General features: G+C 33.3%; 1 protein-coding gene across 2 annotated transcripts in view; it reads left to right on the forward strand.

The window, feature by feature from the left end:
- The window catches only part of VPS13A (vacuolar protein sorting 13 homolog A), a 125,825-nt gene that overhangs the window by 84,550 nt on the left and 20,846 nt on the right, over window positions 1-20,429 (forward strand). For both annotated transcript variants that reach the window (XM_026703826.2, XM_026703828.2), the window contains exons 50-62: window positions 5,554-5,700; window positions 7,606-7,734; window positions 8,629-8,762; window positions 9,279-9,408; window positions 11,152-11,384; window positions 12,022-12,175; window positions 15,184-15,330; window positions 15,674-15,755; window positions 16,526-16,595; window positions 16,999-17,107; window positions 17,299-17,412; window positions 18,251-18,396; window positions 18,490-18,571. In XM_026703826.2, coding sequence (XP_026559611.2) covers window positions 5,554-5,700; window positions 7,606-7,734; window positions 8,629-8,762; window positions 9,279-9,408; window positions 11,152-11,384; window positions 12,022-12,175; window positions 15,184-15,330; window positions 15,674-15,755; window positions 16,526-16,595; window positions 16,999-17,107; window positions 17,299-17,412; window positions 18,251-18,396; window positions 18,490-18,571 — 1,677 coding nt within the window. The remainder of the gene's footprint in view (window positions 1-5,553; window positions 5,701-7,605; window positions 7,735-8,628; window positions 8,763-9,278; window positions 9,409-11,151; window positions 11,385-12,021; window positions 12,176-15,183; window positions 15,331-15,673; window positions 15,756-16,525; window positions 16,596-16,998; window positions 17,108-17,298; window positions 17,413-18,250; window positions 18,397-18,489; window positions 18,572-20,429) is intronic.

Here is a 20,429-nt window from a genome sequence, read left to right on the forward strand (position 1 = left end):
ATCTTATCTAAATCAGTCTGTTTATCATAAAATCCCTCTGTTTTGGAATCTTCATCATACCTTGAGTGTATTTGCACATATGAAAACCAATTCATCTTTATACCTTGTTCCTCTAAGTTTTGTATCGATTTAAGTTCACCCTTTTCATCTAGTAATTCCCCATATCTAACTGTTTGTTCCTTCTTATAAATTATAGGATAAGAAAATGCTTCTATCGTCGATAACCAAACTGGAATTTTCAAATAGCATTGTTTTTTTATCTTCTCCCAATTTAGCCACAAAGACTCCCGTATATAATGTCTTCTAAAATAGCCCTGTGTTTTGGTTCCCTTATACCATAGAAAAGCATGCCAACCCAACAACAAATCATGACCTTCTAGTGTCAACAATCTAGTCTTCCTTAATGTTATCCATTCCTTAACCCACATCAAATTTGCAGCTTGATAATACAACTCCCAGTTAGGCAGGCCAAACCCTCCTCTAGTTCTAGCATCTTGCAAAAGCTTTAGCTTTATCCTCACTTTCTTACCTTGCCATATATACTTCAACACAATTTTATTTAGGTCCTCAAAATAGTCTTTTCCAAGCCTAATTGGTATTGTTTGAAACAAAAATAAGATTCTGGGTAGAATATTCATCTTGATATCTAAAGAGACTGAAGAAATGTTAGAAAGTAATATAACAATGATGGAACTAAGTCAAGCACTTAAGAAACAAAATAATGGGAAAGCACCAGGTCCAGATGGGCTGCCTGCAGAATTCTACAAAATATTACAAGAATCACTGAGCATTCCACTTTTAGATGTTATGAATGAAGCTATGTCAAAGAAGACGATACCTAAAACATGGTCAGAGGCTTATATTACACTTATTCCAAAAGAGGAGGCTGACCCACTGCAAATTAAGAACTATAGACCGATTTCTTTATTAAATGCAGACTATAAAATTTTTGCTTCGATATTAGCAGAAAGACTTAAAAAATATTTGGATAATTTTATTCATCCAGATCGAAATGGATTCCTGCCAAAGAGACAAATTAGAGACAATATGAGAGTAAATTTGGACACTTTGGAATATTATGAGGCACACCCTGAAAAGCAAATGGCTTTGATATTTTTAGATGCTCAAAAGGCATTTGACAATGTGAATTGGAGATTTATGTTACTCTTACTGGAACAGATGGGTTTTGCTAGAAGATTTATTCAAGCAATAGAAGCAATTTATCATGAGCAAATGGCAAAGGTAATGATAGAGGGAGAACTTACCGACTCTATTAACATAAGAAAAGGCACAAGTCAAGGATGTCCCCTTTCTCCCTTGCTATTTGTATTGACTCTGGAAGTGTTGAATAGAAATATTAGAGAAGATAAAACCATAAAAGGAATGAAAATCAAAAAGGAAGAATTTAAATTACAAGCCTTTGCAGATGACTTAGTTTTTATTTTGGAAGATCCTATAGAAACAGCTTCGAAGCTACTGGAAAAGATAGAGACATATGGTGAGGTGGCTGGTCTGAAAATAAATAAAGATAAAACAAAGATTTTGTCAAAGAATATGCTACTAAGACAAAGAGAAGAATTGGCAGATCTGTTGAAAATCCAAGTTACGAACAAGGTTAAGTATTTGGGGATATATTTGACACCAAGATGTAGTACATTAAAAGAGAACAATTATATTAAACTTAAACAACAGATAGCCCTAGATCTGAAGAAATGGGAAAACTTACAACTGTCATTAATAGGGAGGATCTGTAGCTCTTTTTCAAGTCTTTTATGCTCATCCTCTAGGGCCTTAGAGACTAATCTTTTCATAGTATTCCTTTTCCTTGCATAGTTTATTATCAAGCCTCCAACATATACCTTCATTGTATCCCATACATTCTGAATTGATGTATCTTCTTTTTTGTTTTCTCTAAAGAAAAAAGCCAATTCTTTCTCCATCCACTGTATTTAACGTCCATCTAGATCTTCTTTTTTGTCCTTTCCATTTAATTGTCATTTGACTGTGATCTTCCCAAGTACTTGTTTCAATATTTATTTCTTGAATGTTAGTTATTAATTCTGTTGACATCCATATCATATCTATTCTGGGCCATGATAAGTGTCTATTTGAATAGAAGGTGTATTGTTTAGTTTTAGCATTTCTTTCTCTCCATGTATCTTTTAAATTTATTTCATCTACCATTAAAAAAAAAGATTTAGGGAGGGTCTTTCTGTTTTGCTTTATTGTTTTCTGTGCTGTATAGTTCAATTTATTGTCTACGATTCCATTAAAATCTCCCATCATAACTATATTAGCATAGTCCAGTTCGATTATTTTCATATGTAATTTTTTTGTAGAATTCTTCTTGTTTGTCATAAATTGTAATCAGGAGTGTTTTCATATTATTGTCCATTATTTCCACCATTAATATTCTTCCATCATCATCGGTATAGATCAATTTTGCTGGGATGGTCTCGTTAATATATAAAACCATTCCTCTCTTCTTACATTGTGTCAAGGAAGTAAATATTTTCCCTAATTTTGGCTGTACCAACAATTGCTCATATTGTTTTTTAATATGTACTTCTTGTAGACAAATTATATCAAATTTTAATTTCTCTAATTTATGAAAGGTTTTCCTTCTTTTAACAGCTGAGTTAAGTCCATTTATATTAATTGTAATCAATTTTTTCTCTTCCATGGTTATATTTTATAGTTAGGTTTAGCAGCTCTCGTAGATCTTAGTTCACGTTGTTCTTTGGCTTCCACCTTTCCACCTACTGCGCCTTCTTTTTCAGTCGCCATTTGGCAGTCCTCTTAAAATTCAATTAGTGAGATCTCTTTTTCTGCCTCTTCCTCTTTCCTTCCAAAAAATTCTGTATAAAATAATTCCGCTTTCTCAGTTGAATCAATTCTATGTCTTTGTTCTTGCCACGTGAACATTAAACCTTCTGGAATCAGCCATCTATAATTCACCTCTTTTTTAAGTAGCATTTTAGTCAGGAATCGGTATTCTCTTCTCATCTCTCTCACTCTTCTGGGTATTTATTTCAAGACCACAATCTCCTTGTCTTTGTATTTCAATGTTTTCTCTTTTGCCACTGCACTGTTTGCATTTTAATGGCTTTCTTTCTAATGTGAACTTCTCTTGGTAAGCTATTTCTCATTGCATATCTTGTGAAAACTCGATAAACCTCATCTATTCCATCCATCATCTTCTCTTGAGTTATTTCCAAAGCTTCAGCCAGTATTTCTATCATTATCTCAGCTAGGTTTTGTCCTTTTTGTTCCTCTACGTTTTGGAATCTAAGATAGAATTCTGATCTATCCATCTCCCATCTCAACATACCACTTTTATCTTGTTCAACCACCATTAATCTATTATCAATATCTCCAATCTTCTTGTCTCTTTGTTTATCTTCTTCAATTTTTTGGAATCTTCAACATCATTTGCTAGATGTTCTCCACTTTTTTATCGGTTTTCCCTGTTCTTTGTTCAATGTTCTCTGTTCTTTGTTCGATGTTCTCTATTCTCTTTTTAATATTCTCTGATCTTGCTTTTATATTTTGAATTCCTTGCATAATCATCTGCAGAGTCACTTTTTCTTGTTCTTTTTCTTGCTTTAACATTGTCTGTATTGAACGTTGTCCTCCAGATGGTGGAGAGGAAGAAGTAGAAGTTGAAGAACCAGGAGCTGTAAATTTCCTACTCATTTTAAGCAATTCAAAATCTTCAGGTTCTTCTAAACCCTAATCCAATTATGAAGTAACCAATTATAGTTCAAAATAAAAATAGTAGAAAAAGGAAGCCCAATAATAATAAAAAAGGGGAGGACAAAATTTCTTCAGGTTCTTGTATACCTTAATCCAGTCAATAGGTGAAGAAAAAGACTTAAGAAAAAAAAAGGAAAAGGAAAAATTCTTCAGGTTCTTCAACACCTTAATCCAATTGAAAGGTCTCAAATAGAAAAAAGTGCATAAATATAAACCAGAAAGGTAGATGAAAAAACAAAAATACCAGGAAAGTGGAAAAAAAGGCTTTTAAGGCTTTTCCTTTAAAATAAAAAGCAAACGTAGAGATTGGACTTCCAAAGAAAAAAAGAAAAACAAAGACAAGCTCCAACAAAGCCAAAAACCCATATAGTTATTACCAAAAAAAAAAAAGATAAAAAGAAATACAATAAAGCTGGTGAGGAGGGATAGCACAACTTAGAAAAAGTTAAAAGGGCACACTGCACTTTGTTTAATTATCCAAGGCTCTTATTATAACTCTCTTCTCCAAAAACTTATCACCTTTTTTCCCCCTACGTTTCAACACCAGACTCCAGCTGTTGATAGAAACCCAGAAGAGCACCTGCAATAATACTCTCCCATGCTCTTCCCTCTATCTTATCAAATAGCAATGTCCTTCAAAAAGAATCCCCGTTCTTTCTTTCTCAGCTTTGTCTGGTCACAGGGAAATAGAATATTTTCAAGCCTCTAGTTGGCAGTGTTACAAAGTTTCTTTGCTCTTACTTTCCCCCTCCTTTTCCGAGCAGGATATAATAAGAATTAATAAAAAAAAGAAAAAGATATTTAAAACAAATGAAACTAAAGGGAGCCTCTAGCCTAAAATATTACAAAATCAAAAAGGAGAAGAAGAAAATAGATATAAATGAAAAAACCAGTCCAGTTTCAAAATACAAGATCATATATAGAAAATCCAGCACTGAGAGAAAAAACAACAACAACATTACTTTGACAGTCCTGTTTAAAATCGGCGCTTAATCACTTCTGTCAAAAACTTTTACAGATTCTTTCTTTTCCTTAGGGTGTTCTTTCAGATCTTAGAATAAAAAAAAGGTTCTCACCAAACTGGCACACTCTGTCTTTCTGCTCTCTTCCGTTTTGGAGCTGTTCCAACTTCAGCAGCTGTAATGGCTGCCTCTTTGCTGCTGGCAAGAAGAGCTTCTCCTGGATTTACCAGGGACTTTGCGGTATCCCTGGGATCGACAGGATGCACTCTTCACTTTCACCTTCTTTTCGGGACGGTTTAGATCCAATAGGACTGTCCAGGAGCAAAGATATCGGCAGCGATCTCAGACCTCCAAGATCGCATGCCGTATCGTCATGACGCCAGCTCCGCCCTGGTCACAAATTTTAATGCCATAAGCAATAGCTTTTAGATATGTTAGCAGCGAATGTCTATCCAGTTCCTGTGTGCGGGAAAATTTAAAGCAAGCTAATGGCAAGCTTAATATTTTATATGCTTAGTGTTTTACTTATTTTAGATGCTGAAGTTAATAATCTACAAATAAGGGTGGAACTTGAACAAAATGTGGTTGAATTTGAAAAAGCTATTGTCACTGTACACTAGATAATGTTAAACTTGTTAACTGATATGTAGTATAGGAATAATATGTCTTCAGAAGCAAAAGAATTCATCACATGTATTTTTCACAGAATTTATTTCATTCTCATTCACTCACTACAGGATGAATTGTATCTTTTCTTGAAGAAATATTATTTAAGAAAAAATAAGGACATTGTTAACAATAATGAGACTTTTATATTAAAAATTGTATTTTCCAGGTTGGTGTTACTATACATAATAGCAGCTTTAATATCACTAGAATAGTGACTTTCACACCTTTTTTAATGATCACAAACAGAAGTACACACATTTTAGAAGTAGCTGAACATGGCAATGAAAATTGGATACCAGTACTTTTTCAACAGGTAAGTCTTGAAGTTTTATATCCATTGTAATAATTTTAACTTGATAATTCATGCATAAATTGTTTCTTTGCATCCATTAGATTTTTTATTAAGAATTATTTACCTTATTGTATATTACAATATAAAAGACTTGGTTTATACACAATATGGGAAGGCTGTTTAGTATTGTAGTTAAGGGACCAGGCTAGAAACCAGGAAAGCAGTTGGATAACCTTGGGCCAGCTGTTCTCTTTCAGCCCTGGGAAGAAGGCAGTGGCAAAAATACTGCCAAGAAGCAACCAGTCCAGGCAGGACTTGCCGAGACTCAACAATAACTCAAAAGCAAAAAATAAAATAAAATATGCAATATTCAACAATATCCTATTGTTTTTATAGTGCTGATTTGAAACAAAATAGCTACACCACCATATATATATACATATATATATATGGATCTTTGGTATTCGGGTTTTCTCCCGCATAAGATTGGCAGTATCTAGGCAACGTTTCGATGAAGTCTCATTCATAATCTTCAGGCTTCTGTCTTTGGCTCTGTGCTTCTCAGAGTGATGTGAGCTTGCAGCTGCTTCTTCCTTTTAACTGCTAGTTGGGGGTGTGACTTGATTGGGTGGGGGCTTGGCTGTGTTCTGATTGGGTGGGGATGTGTTCTGATTGGTTGGCGGTTTGGCTGTGTTCTGATTGGTTGGGGGGTTGGCCGTGTTCTGATTGGCTGGAGGCGTGTTCTGTTCTGAGAAGCACAGAGCCGAAGACAGAAGCCTGAAGATGATGAATGAGACTTCATCGAAACGTTGCCTAGATACTGCCAATCTTACATGGGAGAAAACCCGAATAACCAAAGATATATATATATACACATATACACATACATACATACATACATACATACACACACACACACACACACACATACATACATACATACATATTTATTTTTTCTTAAGTTTTCGCAGGTACTTACATGTATGGTATTCAGCTTTGTTTGGGTATTTTCCCACGTCCTTGTGGTTGTGCTTTTAAAGTTGTAACAACGTTTTGGCAGAATCTCATCTGCCATCATCAGGCTTCTGTATTGTGTCTGTCTGTAACTCTGAGAAGCACAGAGCCGAAGACAGAAGCCTGAAGATGATGAATGAGACTTCATCGAAACATTGCCTAGATACTTCCAATCTTACACGGGAGAAAACCCGAATAACCAAAGATATCTCTCTCTCTCTCTCTCTCTGTATGTATGTATGTATGTGTATGTGTATGTGTGTGTATGTATATATATATTTTATATATATATATTTTCCCTATATTTTAAAAATTGTGTAATATCTCATGCATTGACTTGTTAGTTCCCTCAAAATTTCAGCAACATAGGATAAACATTTTTAAATGCATGAAAATGGACAATGATTATTAAACAACTATTCTTATTATAACTGGCTAAAACTATATAAATTGCCCAAAGTTAATTCTACCAATTTAAGTTAAAGCAGTGAAAATTTGCATATAACTTTTAACTCTCAAAGGAGTTAGCATACTCCTTTGTCCAACAAGGCAGTACTATTATTATTTTAGTTATATTCTAGTTTTATGCTATCATTTACTAAAAATTGCAGTTAGAATTCTGTTTATTTTTAGAAATTGAAACATCTGAATTACATTTTCACAAGGGTTTTTTATACTTTTACTAATACGTTTTTTTCTAAAGACACATACAAATTTCTAAAAGCGATTTTAAAAAAATTATTAACATTTTTATTGTGCTGTATTCTAGTATTCAGTGAAATTTTGCAATTGGCTCTCAGGATTTTGTATATTGTATAACTTTGGAGTCAAGTAAGGGAGAAATACTGTTTTTTTGATAGCTATAGTTCCATGATATATTTTCTTTATAAATGCATTTCATTCTTATTTCAGTGTGTTCCATTTTGGCCTGAAAATAATGACAGCAAGTTACAGGTTAGAGTAAAAGATTCTTACATTCCATCCAAAGTTATACAACTTGATAAACAAGAAAACTGCTTACTACTTCATTTAGATAACAAGGTGAGTATATAGAGATAAATGTTAAATGAGAAAAAAAAATGACAGATTGCCCACAGGTTGCCTCCCAACCTTTTAAACAGATAAATAGTAGCTGGTGATGCCATAATTTTAATGTAATAAAGTTGATATTTTTCTGCTTTTTGAAAGTTATCAAAAAAAACGAACTATATGATTATCCATATTCTAACTGCGGCCAGGCTGGCATTCGCTCAGTGCTGGAAATCACTATCTAACCAAATTTCTATGACTAAAGTTTGATGATATTGATGCCAGTTTTAAGTATGTAGTCTACAGGTGCTGAAGATAGTATATGTCCTTTGGCTGCTGAACTATGCCATAAGAAGTTCCAAGCTAACTTAAGGAGTTCCTTTTCTCTTACTTTTTTAAGACTTTAAAGATAATCTAGTGTACTTGCTATAAAGTTTTGTGTAATATCAAAGTTTTTGATTTAATTTTTATGGAGATGCACGATTCTACAAATATTCATGTGTTCTTATTTAATATGATGGCATAAGGCAAAATAAATACATTTGTTTAATTTGAAACCATGCAAAAGTGTATATCTTTAAACTTTAAAAACCTGCCATCATTGCTTGAATATCTGCAATTAATACAGTTATTTTTATGATAAATAAGATCAGAAGTGAACACAGTGAATAGGACTAAAATGTTGTATGTTACATTTAAAATGTTAAATGTAAACCTGTTATCAGGTTTTGGAATTTTGTAAGGATTTGGGAACATGAACCCCTTTCCAAGTTTTAAAATAATAGTAGTAATCTACTATTTTGCTGTTAATTTTGAATCAGAAACATTGAGATCCTTGAATTATGTGAACGAATCATCAGTGTAATATGTATATTATATATCATTTCATCTTTGCATATCTGCTAGCTTGGTGGCATTGTTGTGGATATTACGCTAGCTGAACATTCAACAACAATTACATTCTCTAATTACCATGATGGTGCAGCCCCATTCCTGATAATTAATCATACCAAAGAAGAAGTAATTGAATATGGACAAAGGTATACAATTTGTACAGTGTATACAATGTTTTATTTGCATATTGTTAAAAATAAACAGCATAACATTTAGTGCTGTATGAATATATAGTGATCATGTACTATAAGAATATCCTTGTTAATAGTGTATCTAACACAATTGCTAAATTAATTTATCCTGTTTACTGGTTATTATTGTTTGAGCTAAAACTAAAGAAAAGTTTTTCAAATAAAACAAACTGTAATCTATCATAAACCTGTCACTTTAACTACATTGATTAAGAAGCAGCAGAGTTACAGTGAAATATAAATATCTGAGAAATTAATATATTAAGTCTACCTATATATTAATAAGCTTTTTCATTTAATTTTAAAATCACAGATTGAATATTGTAACATGGGAATGTTTTAATTGAGTTGTCAGAGTTAATTGATAGAAATTTAATAACATTGGAAAATAATAGCTTTGGAGGAAAGATAAAAAATTTGCTGAGGATGTATTTTGCATTGAAATCTGCATTTTCCTATTTTTGTTTGCAGTTCTCTCACTTCAATGGAGGAAACTTTAGAACCCAATAAAGCAGTATTGTATACATGGGCGGATCCTGTAGGATCCAGAAAACTGAAATGGAAATGTGGAAGAAACAGTGAAGAAATAACTCAGAAAGATGTATGTATAATGTTCAAATCAGTATAATACTTAACAATCAAATAATTTAGCTTTTAGAAGGTATAATGTTTAAAATGCAGCAAATAGGCTGGAAATGAGAGGGATAATGGAAATCTAGGATTGAATAAATTGAGCTATGTGCTATGACCCTAAAATAAAGTAGAAATAAGCTATCTCCATAAGTTTACACAAGTCTTTAGCACAAGATGGTAGTTATAGGGCCCTATCTGATTTTTTATAGCTTTATCTGGATAAGAAAATCTAATTTGTGTCATTGTCCAGACTTATTTTGAACAATACAGACACTAGTTAATAGCTGGTATCAGAGCTATTGTTCCTCTTTAGTTGATTAAATTATCTGTAATTATGTCTCCAGAGCATTCAGAATATATACTTAAATAACTCCACTGAATATAGACTTTGCATTTGGTTATGTTGGAAAAGGTTTGTAATTAAACATGCATAGCATGCTCTGAGAGATCAAACTTTTAAGATTGTGGAAAGCATTGGAGTTGACTCTGAAAAAAACAAACATAGGACCTATCTTTAGGTGATTAGAAATTATAGAGGGGTGGTACTATTTACCTCCAAGCATCTTCATGAAATTAATTCTAAAAATTGCTGTAAAATCTAACATACGTGCAGTATACATTTTGTGATATACCAGAGTATACTAATAATTTAATGATTAAACCATGTTAGTTTATTCTGACATTTATATCCTTCTATGCATAGTATCCCAAAACCCACTCTGTTTAGAGCAGAATATTCTTATGAATATCAGTTGTTTCGATACTGTAACTTGTTCAGTTCAGTTTATTACTGAACTGAAATTATATTCTGTGAGTTCTTTGGCTCATAGAATATACACTGCATCACATATACTTTGTGATACAGTTAATATTGTATACGTGTATAAAACTTAAAATGGTAGAATGATATACTCATAATAAGTGAATTTATTAATTGCAATCATGCCCATAAGATTAACCTCTGGAGGCTTTAAAAAGTGTAATAATAATAAGGCTCATTGTTAATAATTTGCACTACATGCTGTTATTACAATTTAATTATCTGTGACTTCAGTGAAGAAATATGTCTTTCCCCTATTAAGAGATTAATTTATTTTAAGCTGTGAGAATATTACGTAAATCCCTTCATTTTAGTTTAATTTAATTAATTTTCTCTTAGGCTACCTTATAAAACTAGTATTCTCAGAATGCCTTAGGCACAGAATAAACTGTTCTTGGATTATTCTGAATTTGTTTGTGCTCTGGTTATTTAAGCATGAAGAAGGCAGAATATTTTTATTGGTATGCTTCACTGCCGATAGCCACAAAACTCCCATGATTTGTGTGTGTGTGTGTATCTCTGTGCATATGTATGTGCCAGTATATGCACTTGCATGCATAAAACCATAGATATACATACACCAGATTTCCATAGAACTCATGAAAGTAGCATATAACAAACATATATAAAACAATTGATATTGAAAATATTTAAGCAATTGTAAAACAACTTTTAATTTAAATATGTGAATTAGCTAAATAGCTTCTTTATAATCACTCTGAGGTTGGAGATCCTGAAGTGCTGTATTCCCTGCCTGCTGCAGGAATACCCCATATACACCTTTAAATATGGTCCAGGTAAAGTTTTGTATGTTATTGAATTGGAAATAAAAGCTTTGAGCAACAATGCTTTGAAGAATGTCTGATAATTAATACTTATCTCTTATTTTAGGACCTGATGACACCATTTCAAGTGGGAACCAAGCACATTTTTATAGTTTCATTTTTTGAAGGTTTGCAGCGTATAATCTTATTCACTGAAGATGAAAAAGTTTTCAAAATGACATATGAAAGTGAAAAAGTGGAATTAGCAGAACAAGAGATAATTGTATCATTGCAAGATGTTGGAATTTCTTTAGTAAATAACTATTTAAGACAGGAAATAGCATACATTGGAATCACAAGGTAACTAATATATTCAATTTACCATTGACATTTCAAAAAACTAAAAAATGTAAAATTTAAAATATTAATATTAGTAATGTATATTATATAGTAAATTATACTTGATGTAATTTAGATTATTTAACTCTAGAAGTGAGCATAATATATAGGAACTATTACAAGTCCAATTCCTACCTAGAATCTTTTTGTACATTTTAAAATGGTGGCAGATTTTTATCTTCTATCTGAATAAAGTATGCACAAACAATTTAACTTTGCCAACATATGCTGCTTTTAAATTTGATATGGGAAAATAATGATGATTTATTGGCACAATTACAGGCCAACAGCTACATAAATGCCAAGTTTAAAGTTAATACTTGACAGAATATAAAATGTATATTTGCACTAAATAATTGAGGATTATGATGATTGAATTTCTACTACAGTCTTTTTAATAACAACTTTAAAGCGTCAGTCATAGAATAGTTTATATTTCCAAGAAGTTTTAATGCAATTTTTTAAAAAATATGAGGTACCTTTGATATTGGAGACTTTTTTCAAGTTAGTAAATCTCAAAGATTTAATACAGTTTTATTGCTTATCATAGTTTTACAATTTGATAAATAATCCTTTTTTAAAAAAATTTACTTGCAAGCTCCGATGTAATTTGGGAGACAAAACCCAAGAAAAAGTCAAGATGGAAGCCACTTAGTGTGAAACAAACGGACAAACTGGAGAAAGAGTTTATTGAATACTGTGATAACTCACCTACAGAAAATAAAGTAGTGGAGCTTGATGATAATATTCCGGTAAATTGAAGTTTTTTTAAAGGTTTTTTTTATATGCTAATACCAGATTCCTTCAAGCATTTGCACACATTTCCCCCTTTTTCTCTTCTGCTAATGTTATGCCATACATGTCATTTGTTCCATGCGTAGGTGGGTAAGTTCAGTTATTTATTAAGTTTCATTTAATAAATTATGGAATATAACTGTTTCGTGCTGCCTGGGAGAGGCAATGAAATCAGGGGTGGACTTCAAAAATTTTAACAAAGGGTTATCTGCCTGGTTGCTGGATGGATGTGGTCATGGTGGCTGTGGCCTAGTCAGCCTCCCCAGGATCCGGAAGCTTTCCTCAAGCCTCTGAGAGAGCAAAAACAGCCTCCCTGGGCTCCAGAGGCTCTCTGGAAGCCAGAAACGGGCCCATTTCTGGCATTCCCGAACTTCCGGGAGGCCCATTTTTCACCTTTCATGAGCCTCCGTGTGCACCCTGCACTTACCTGCATCCAAAACGGGCCGCGCAGGAACTCCGGGGAGGAGAGGGGTGGGCGGGGCCAGCCAGGAGTGCGATTTGGGGGTTCTCCAAACTGCACAGAATCTTAGCTAGGGGCTCTCCCAAACCCCTGCAAACCCCTAGTAGTCCACACTTGGATAAAATTCTTATTTTCATCTGTTGTAGTTTTCCTTTATGATCTCAGAACAACGTTCAGAACTTTCTGGAAGTAGTCAAAAATTCATGGAGGGAAATGTTCCTGTAACTATGCAAATTGAAAAAGGCATAAACTTTTCTGTTCAGTAACCTCTAAAAAAATATTTTTGTTTTTCCAAAAGAGCATGCATTAGCCCTTATTTTCCTTAAGTTGTTTTTCAACTCTAAGTCCAGAGATGAATAGCTTTTGTTGTTTCTTGGCTGTTTTTAATTACCAAATCCTATCTCCGTATCCCTTAAGATAGTATGGGTTATAAATATTTTGATCAATAACTATTTTATTTTAATTCATTAAAACATTTACTTTAATCAATTTAATTTGTTGCAATTGGGCATTTTTTGCTTTTTCCTGTGCTTGTGCAACTTTGTGGAAATAGTCTATTTGAATGAATGACAAGGCCCAGAAAAAAATCTAGAATAACTCTGGGAACTCATGACTGTTTTAGGCCATAGCCACAAAGCCTCTTTGCTCCAGCAGAATATTGCACTAATCACTTCCCCAGATATGTTACCACACTGCCCCTGTATTTCATTGCCAGCCAGTAACTTGAAATCACTTTAGGTGCCCTGGTGTTGATGTTAATAATACTTGCATGAGATGGTTTGAGGGAAGACAGTTGGGAGCCATGATCTGCTTGGCCCTAATTGTTCCAGCGGGTCTGCTGTGGCATACCCTCTTCTATCTTATCCCTGGGCTTGAGGTCTGTTTTGTAAGGGAGACAGGAAGCCTGGCTTGTACTGTATAACCATTGTTTTTAAAACAGGTGGCTGATCTGTAGCCTAGAGTTAGTGAAACTATATAATTAACCAGTCCACCCCCAGTTTAACATGTGCAATTGAACGTGTAATTGAAACTACTGAGCTTTTGTAATTTTTATGACCTGTTACGGAAAATTTCCTGCCCGGTGGCCAATGTTCTCCAGAATGCTGGGTCCTAATTTCTTCTCCTAAATTGTTAGGGCAGTTTGCAATTGTCACTCTTGATTTTCCTGAGCAAAACTCCTTGATCAGATGCAGTTGTTTAAGAACCTGAACGGTGTTTAGACTAGTGTTTTTCAAAAGCCCATCATATAAGTGATGGCATTGGGCAGCATTATTTCCCAGTATAATCAGTTCCTGGGAGAGAAATTTTTCTTTCTTTCTTTGTCTCAGTAGTCCTGCATATTTAAGATTTATTTGATCACATTATCCTTTTTTTCCCCTGGTTCAAGCAGCAAAAAGTAGTAATCTGTAGCATAATAGCCAAGGAAGCAATTCTGTGTTCCAGGATTCTGAATATGATGTTTGTTTGAATCATACAGTTACAGTCCTTGGGAATGAAAACAGATGAACAGATGAAGCAAAACTTTTCTAACATGGCAGTAAATTTCTTGTGTAAAACAGAGATTTTTTATTATTTGTGAATTTTCAGAAAATCTGTTCCTATTTTCATAAATAGCATGGTATCTTGTATTTCGCTTCCTTGATACTCTTAAAGATTCTATGGCAATGTAGTGAGGAATTTCTCAACATCTTTTTGGTCTCTTAAAGATATAGGATATGCAGATACCTGCATTTTGATTGAATTTAAACCCTTTATGAGAATACCTTTTAATCATATCACTTGGGTTTTCAGATACAGAGATTCTGATATCAATTAACATTGTTCTTCAGCCAGTCTTAGAAATGTGTGTGTGTGGGGGGGATACTGACCTCTTCAGCATTCTCACTTCTATCTTAACCTGTTTTCTTTTCCTTTAAATCAATATGGTAAATTGCTCCTTATATTGCTGATATTCTTTTGGCAAGATTGTGTGAGAAGTAACATTGCTCAGTTCAGTAACTACATTTTAAATTAATGAGACAGGATTGTAGCCAGGATTTTTTTATGTCAGGGGTCTCCAACCGTGGCAACTTTAAGACTTGTGGACTTCAACTCCCAGAATTCCTCAACCAGAGTTCCTCAGCTTTGCTAGCTGAAGAACTGTGGGAGTTGAAGTCCACAAGTGTTAAAGTTGCCAAGGTTGGAGACCCCTGCTTTATGCCCCAGTATCTAGATTTCTGCTTTCTCTCAGCACTAATAAAGATGATATTCAGTTGAATTTAATTGGAGTTATTTCTGAGTAATCCTGGAGAAGCTATAATTGTTAATTTTAAAACAAAGTGATTAACATATTTGGATAAAGTTTAAAACATTGTCATTACAATTGCATACAATTGAAAAGCTAAGGATATGAAATGTCAGAAATATATGGAATTTAAAAATGCTTAGTTTGAGTTATGCTGTAACCTTTGATTTGAAAGGTTAATTTTAAAAATTAATTACAATTTGGATGTTGTCTTATATCAGGTCTGTTTGACTCCTACTGGTAATGATATGAAAATATTGCAGCCATATGAATTTCCTGTGAGAAGAAGCTTTTTGCCAGCTTTAAAAGTACAATACAGTACCTCTGAACATCAGTCTTCTTTCAGAGTTCAAATCTATAGAATACAGGTATATCAGATTACCCACAATTCATGGTGAAAAACAGATAATGGACAAGCATCTTATGTATTGTTTTAATACTATTTCCTGTTATTTGTTTTTAAAATATCAGCATTAGGCTATACTTAAATAATGTATGAAAATTCAAATTTTAAAATGAACTTTTGTTTTGATAGAAAAACCAATAAGACATGATTAGCTGCTAACGTCTGTAGATTAAGACTGTTGTCTGGGGAATTCTGCATTTCAAATTTATAAAGCTAGCATAATTGTAAACTACAACATAACAATTTATATAAAGTGGAAATACTTTCTAACCTGTGGTGTATTGTCTTATAATTGCTCCTATCAGATACAAAATCAGATTCCTGGAGCCATATTTCCTTTTGTGTTCTATCCCATTAAACCTCCCAAGTCCATCTCATTGGATTCAGGTGTGTTAATACAGTTTAATACATTATTATGCTTTTCTTGCATCTATAATACTATAAGGAAAAATAAATTAAAATATATGAATAAAAAGCCCTTTCACAATACAAAAAAGTAACGTAAGATAAATTCACTATATCTTATTAATACATTTATATATTTCATCCTAAATTTGTTAGAAGCTGAACATATATAACTTTACAAAAATACTTGCACTTTTTCACTTGGATGAAGTGCTTTTCAATAAATAGGAGTAACCAATCTTTTTAGAGGAAAAAATGGTTATCTTTCCAAGTGTGAAAGTAATCTGAAGAGAACGTTTCTATCACTTGCATTTTTATCAAACTGATTTGTTCAGATTGCTTTCACTTGACAAATGTACAATGACTCTGGAACTATATAATTACAAATTGCAAATCTTTTAATTTAAGACAGTTTAGCTAATGTCATTGAAATCTTAAAATTATTACTCATTGATGTCACTAAACTATCATAAGCATGCACCTGCTAGGATTTAGAATTTGAAATGTTTATGAATGTCTATTTCTCATTTTAGTAAATGGCTTCATTTGGTCTCATATGCTGTGTTTGTGTGTGTGTGTGCGTGTATGTTGTAATAACTTGGTTCCTTTATTCAACTCATTCATTGCATCCTTTGCAAATGATCTCAAATGATATCATTTTATCATTGTAAATGGTATCAATTATATATATTACCTTTTATATATTAGAATAAATAATATCCTCCATAAAAGTATGTTTGGAATTTTTATAGAACCCAAGCCATTTACTGATGTAAGTATTGTGATGAGAACTGCAGGACATTCTCGGATATCACGCATAAAGTAAGTATTTATGCTTTTTACAGTCTTAACTTGGGGGTGCAATTGTAACTTTCTCTACTTGAAATTATTGGAATTCATTTCTGACTGAATATGTATAGCATTGCACTGCAGTCCTTTACCTTTGGAATAGGAAACTTTATTTAGTTAGAAATAAACTGTATTGTAATCACTGATTTTTCTTTTCTTTTGAGTAGACATAATTAGAGTAAAAGTATTAGAAGTAATGTGTTTACTGTTTTTTGTATTAATTTTATAAAAGTTTAATATAAATGCATGAAGTATTGTTATATGAATTGTTTGGTTATTTGTTCACTGAGGCATTTTCTTTCATTTTTGTTGTTGAAATAGTTGCATAGCTAATAGTTACATATTTCTACTATTTAATGGTTTCAACTTTTTATAGGTATTTTAAAGTTTTAATTCAAGAGATGGATCTCCGATTAGATCTTGGTTTCCTTTATGCGCTGTCTGATTTCTTTACACTTGTTGATGAACTTCCCAAAGACCAAGAGGTATGAATTTCTATAGGATATTTTTTAAATAATGCAACAATGAATCGTTACATAATCTAGTATTTTTTATCGATTATGTACTACATATGAACTGCTATGTAAAAAATATATCAGTAATGTCTATGAAGTTTTTTATAGACATTACTGATATAAGTTTTAAGATTTACTACCTTTTGTCAAATTTTTCACAGGTTGAACTTTTTAAAAAGGATGTCGAATCTGCACAGGAAGAATTAAAGAATGCAGTATCAACTGACACATCACAAATCAGTTTATATGAATACTTTCATATCTCTCCAATTAAGGTAGCCATTAATATAACATTTGCTTGTTTAAATAGAGTTAGCAGTATTAAATAAGAACGAGATTTCTGTGAAAATTCTGCCATTTTAGTAAGCTCCAATACTCTAGGGGGAAAAGCAACCGGACTAATTTTACTAAGAGCTACAGTTTCCAAATATGAAAACAAAAATAAACTGTCAACAGAATGATGCATCCTACCACAATGAATACTTAATTCAACAGGTAATAACAACATTGAGTAACATCAATAATTTTTCACATTAAAAAATTACAAAAATATTTGAGGAAAGCTACATCCAACAAATAAGAGTTGTTGGGTTTTATTGGAAAAGTATATTAGCTTTAGTTGCATTTTTAAAGGATGGCCACAATCCCAAATGTTTATACAGGTAGACCTTGTTTAGTAATCCAGTTGAGATCCCAAAGCGATCACTAAAGGAAATTGTGACTGTTCTTACAATCTTACTTCAGCTTTGCTTTACAGACCTGCGAAGGCAATAAATGCAAGGATTGGTTGCAAAGTTACTTTTTCATCATAGTCGTAACTGCAAACAGTTTCTAAATGAGGCAGTTGTTAAACAAGAACTACCTGTATTGCAGAACAATGCAGATGATAGCAAAGTTTGATTTTCTAATGTAAAAAAAACTGTAAAAGCAGGTGACATAACAAATTAGATGATTGTCTGCAACATTGGCATGGATTTTGCAAGACAATATGGCTATAACTATTGACAAATTATCAATAATTCTTACAGAAACAACAAAAAAATCTTTCAAGAGTTAAAATATTATTCAAAGTTTTAAGAGTCTTTCAATTCCTTTATTGATTTTTCCTTTCAGTTGCATTTAAGCTTTTCACTCAGTACTGGTGGAGAAGACAGCAACAGAGATGAAAAACACAAAGAACTGATTCCGTTTCAATCCTTAAACCTCTTGTTAAAGAGCATTGGGGCCACACTTACAGATGTGCAGGATGTTGTTCTTAAGTATGTGGACTACATTAATACAATAATGATATTTAGAATAGTACTTACACTTTATTTTATTTTTCATTTATGCATGTGATTTGCCTGTTTCAGGTTGGCTTTCTTTGAACTGAACTATAACTTCTGTACTACCCAACAATTGCAGTGGACAGTTATCATGCATTATTCAAAGCAGGTTAGTATAAGCCAATGTGAATTAACCATATGAGCACTTTTTCCATATAGCCGAAATGCTACACTGATTAACTAGGCAGAAGTAAAAATGTATTTATCAAAGGTCCAGTTGTCCTTGTTTTCTTTATTTTCCTTTTTTAATAAATTTTTTAAAAAAAGAATTACAAAAATGCAGGTGTGACTTGACTTATCTCAGTTGAGTCTGAAATATTGGTCTTAGGTGTTGCAGCCATTAAGCAAGGTGTCCATACTTGCTCAAAGACTGCAATTCTGATTTTTTCTGTTGTAAATATTAAGCAATTGCAGAGTGACTGAGTGGACAAAACAAAGGAGTTGTCCATCGAAACAGCAGAAGAGAATTCCTGTCCTGGTTTGTAGAAATGAAGATCCTACCCTAAAGATCCAAGCTTTGTTTCTGCAGCCCACCACAAGCCTTCTCCCTGCATTCGTATGTATAATAAAATTGCCATGCTAGCCAAAAAAAACTTGGATCTTTAGGGTCTCAAGTTTCCTTTCTCCAGCCCAGTGCACCAATTACCCTTCCCTTAAGTGTGCCAAAGGAAACTGCTGGGCTGGGCTGGAGAAAGGAAGTTAAGTTTCCTTTCTCCAGCCCAGGAGGGTGGTTCCTGTCCCCTCTCCAAATAGTAGCAAATGCAATATTTCAAAAGGGTAAAAAGCCTTTTTATTGTTACAGAAATATTGTGTTTATTAACTTTCTAGCCAGAAAACTAGCAAATCTTTCTGAACGGTAGAAAGAGGCTGTTTTTACTGTTCAGAACAATCTTATGATGTTTTTGAAGGCAAAAAAGTTTAGAGAGACCCTTTCTTCTATTCAAAAACATTGTGTCCACTAATTTTCCGGCTAGAAAACTTAGCAAACACAAAGTTTCTGAACAGAAGTAAAGCTGGGGAAAAGCTAGCTTATTTTCTCCACATTCTCTTGTGTGTGTTTGTGTGTGTGTATTGTGTGTGTGAGAGAGAGAGAGAGAAAGAAAGAGAGAGAGATAAAGAGGGTGGGGGCAGGGAGGGAGAGGGAGAGAACTATAGTGCTGAGGTGAAGAAAAACCTTCACCCCCAAGATTTTAATTACTCCACAAACCTCCCCCCCCGCCCCCAGGAGCCCCCATGTCCTAGAAGAGAAATTCCAAACAGGATGCCAAGTGGCTGAAATGTGATCATGTGACCATGGGGGTTGTACAGCAATTAACTTCAAGGACAGGTCATAAGTAGTTTTGCCTGGGTTTCTTATAACTTCAAACTGCAGTGTGACTGGTTGTAAGTTAGGGACTATCTATAAAAATAATATAACAATAAGAAAAAAGTATAAGTATTTCTGTGTGTGTGTGTGTGTGTGTGTTAAACTGCGAGAAGTTTTACACAACAATCACTATATCATTAGGAATAACCTAAGCTAGAATTGTTGCTGGAAAGGCTACCGCTATGAGCTGAGAATGGAAAACGATGCATCTCAAAGAATAGTCATCCCTTGAAACTAAAGAAGGAGCTCTAAGATTTAAGAAACTTACGCATAATCAGAATACAGATGAAAGAAACAGGAATTGGCAGCATGTTTTAGAGCAAAAGCATCAGTCAGCCTCACAGCTTTATCTACAACAGCCTTCTATTTTGACACAGCCAGGCATAGGTTCACAATGACAAGACAAGCATTTTACTGCAAGCTCTTTCGTACACATATGCAAGGTCATGAACATATACAAAGAGTTATAGCCTGTGTCACAACAATGCAAAGCTTATTTCACAATTTCTTTCTTTCATGCTATGGATGCCTCTGCTTCCATGTTCAGGATTTTGCAAGCTCCAGATTCTCTTGACTAAATAGCAGATTATTATATAAAATG

This window comes from Pseudonaja textilis, chromosome 2 (assembly GCF_049901715.1).
Source record: "Pseudonaja textilis isolate UNSWEBS1 chromosome 2, rPseTex1.2, whole genome shotgun sequence".
In the NCBI taxonomy this organism is placed as follows: Eukaryota; Metazoa; Chordata; class Lepidosauria; order Squamata; family Elapidae; genus Pseudonaja; species Pseudonaja textilis.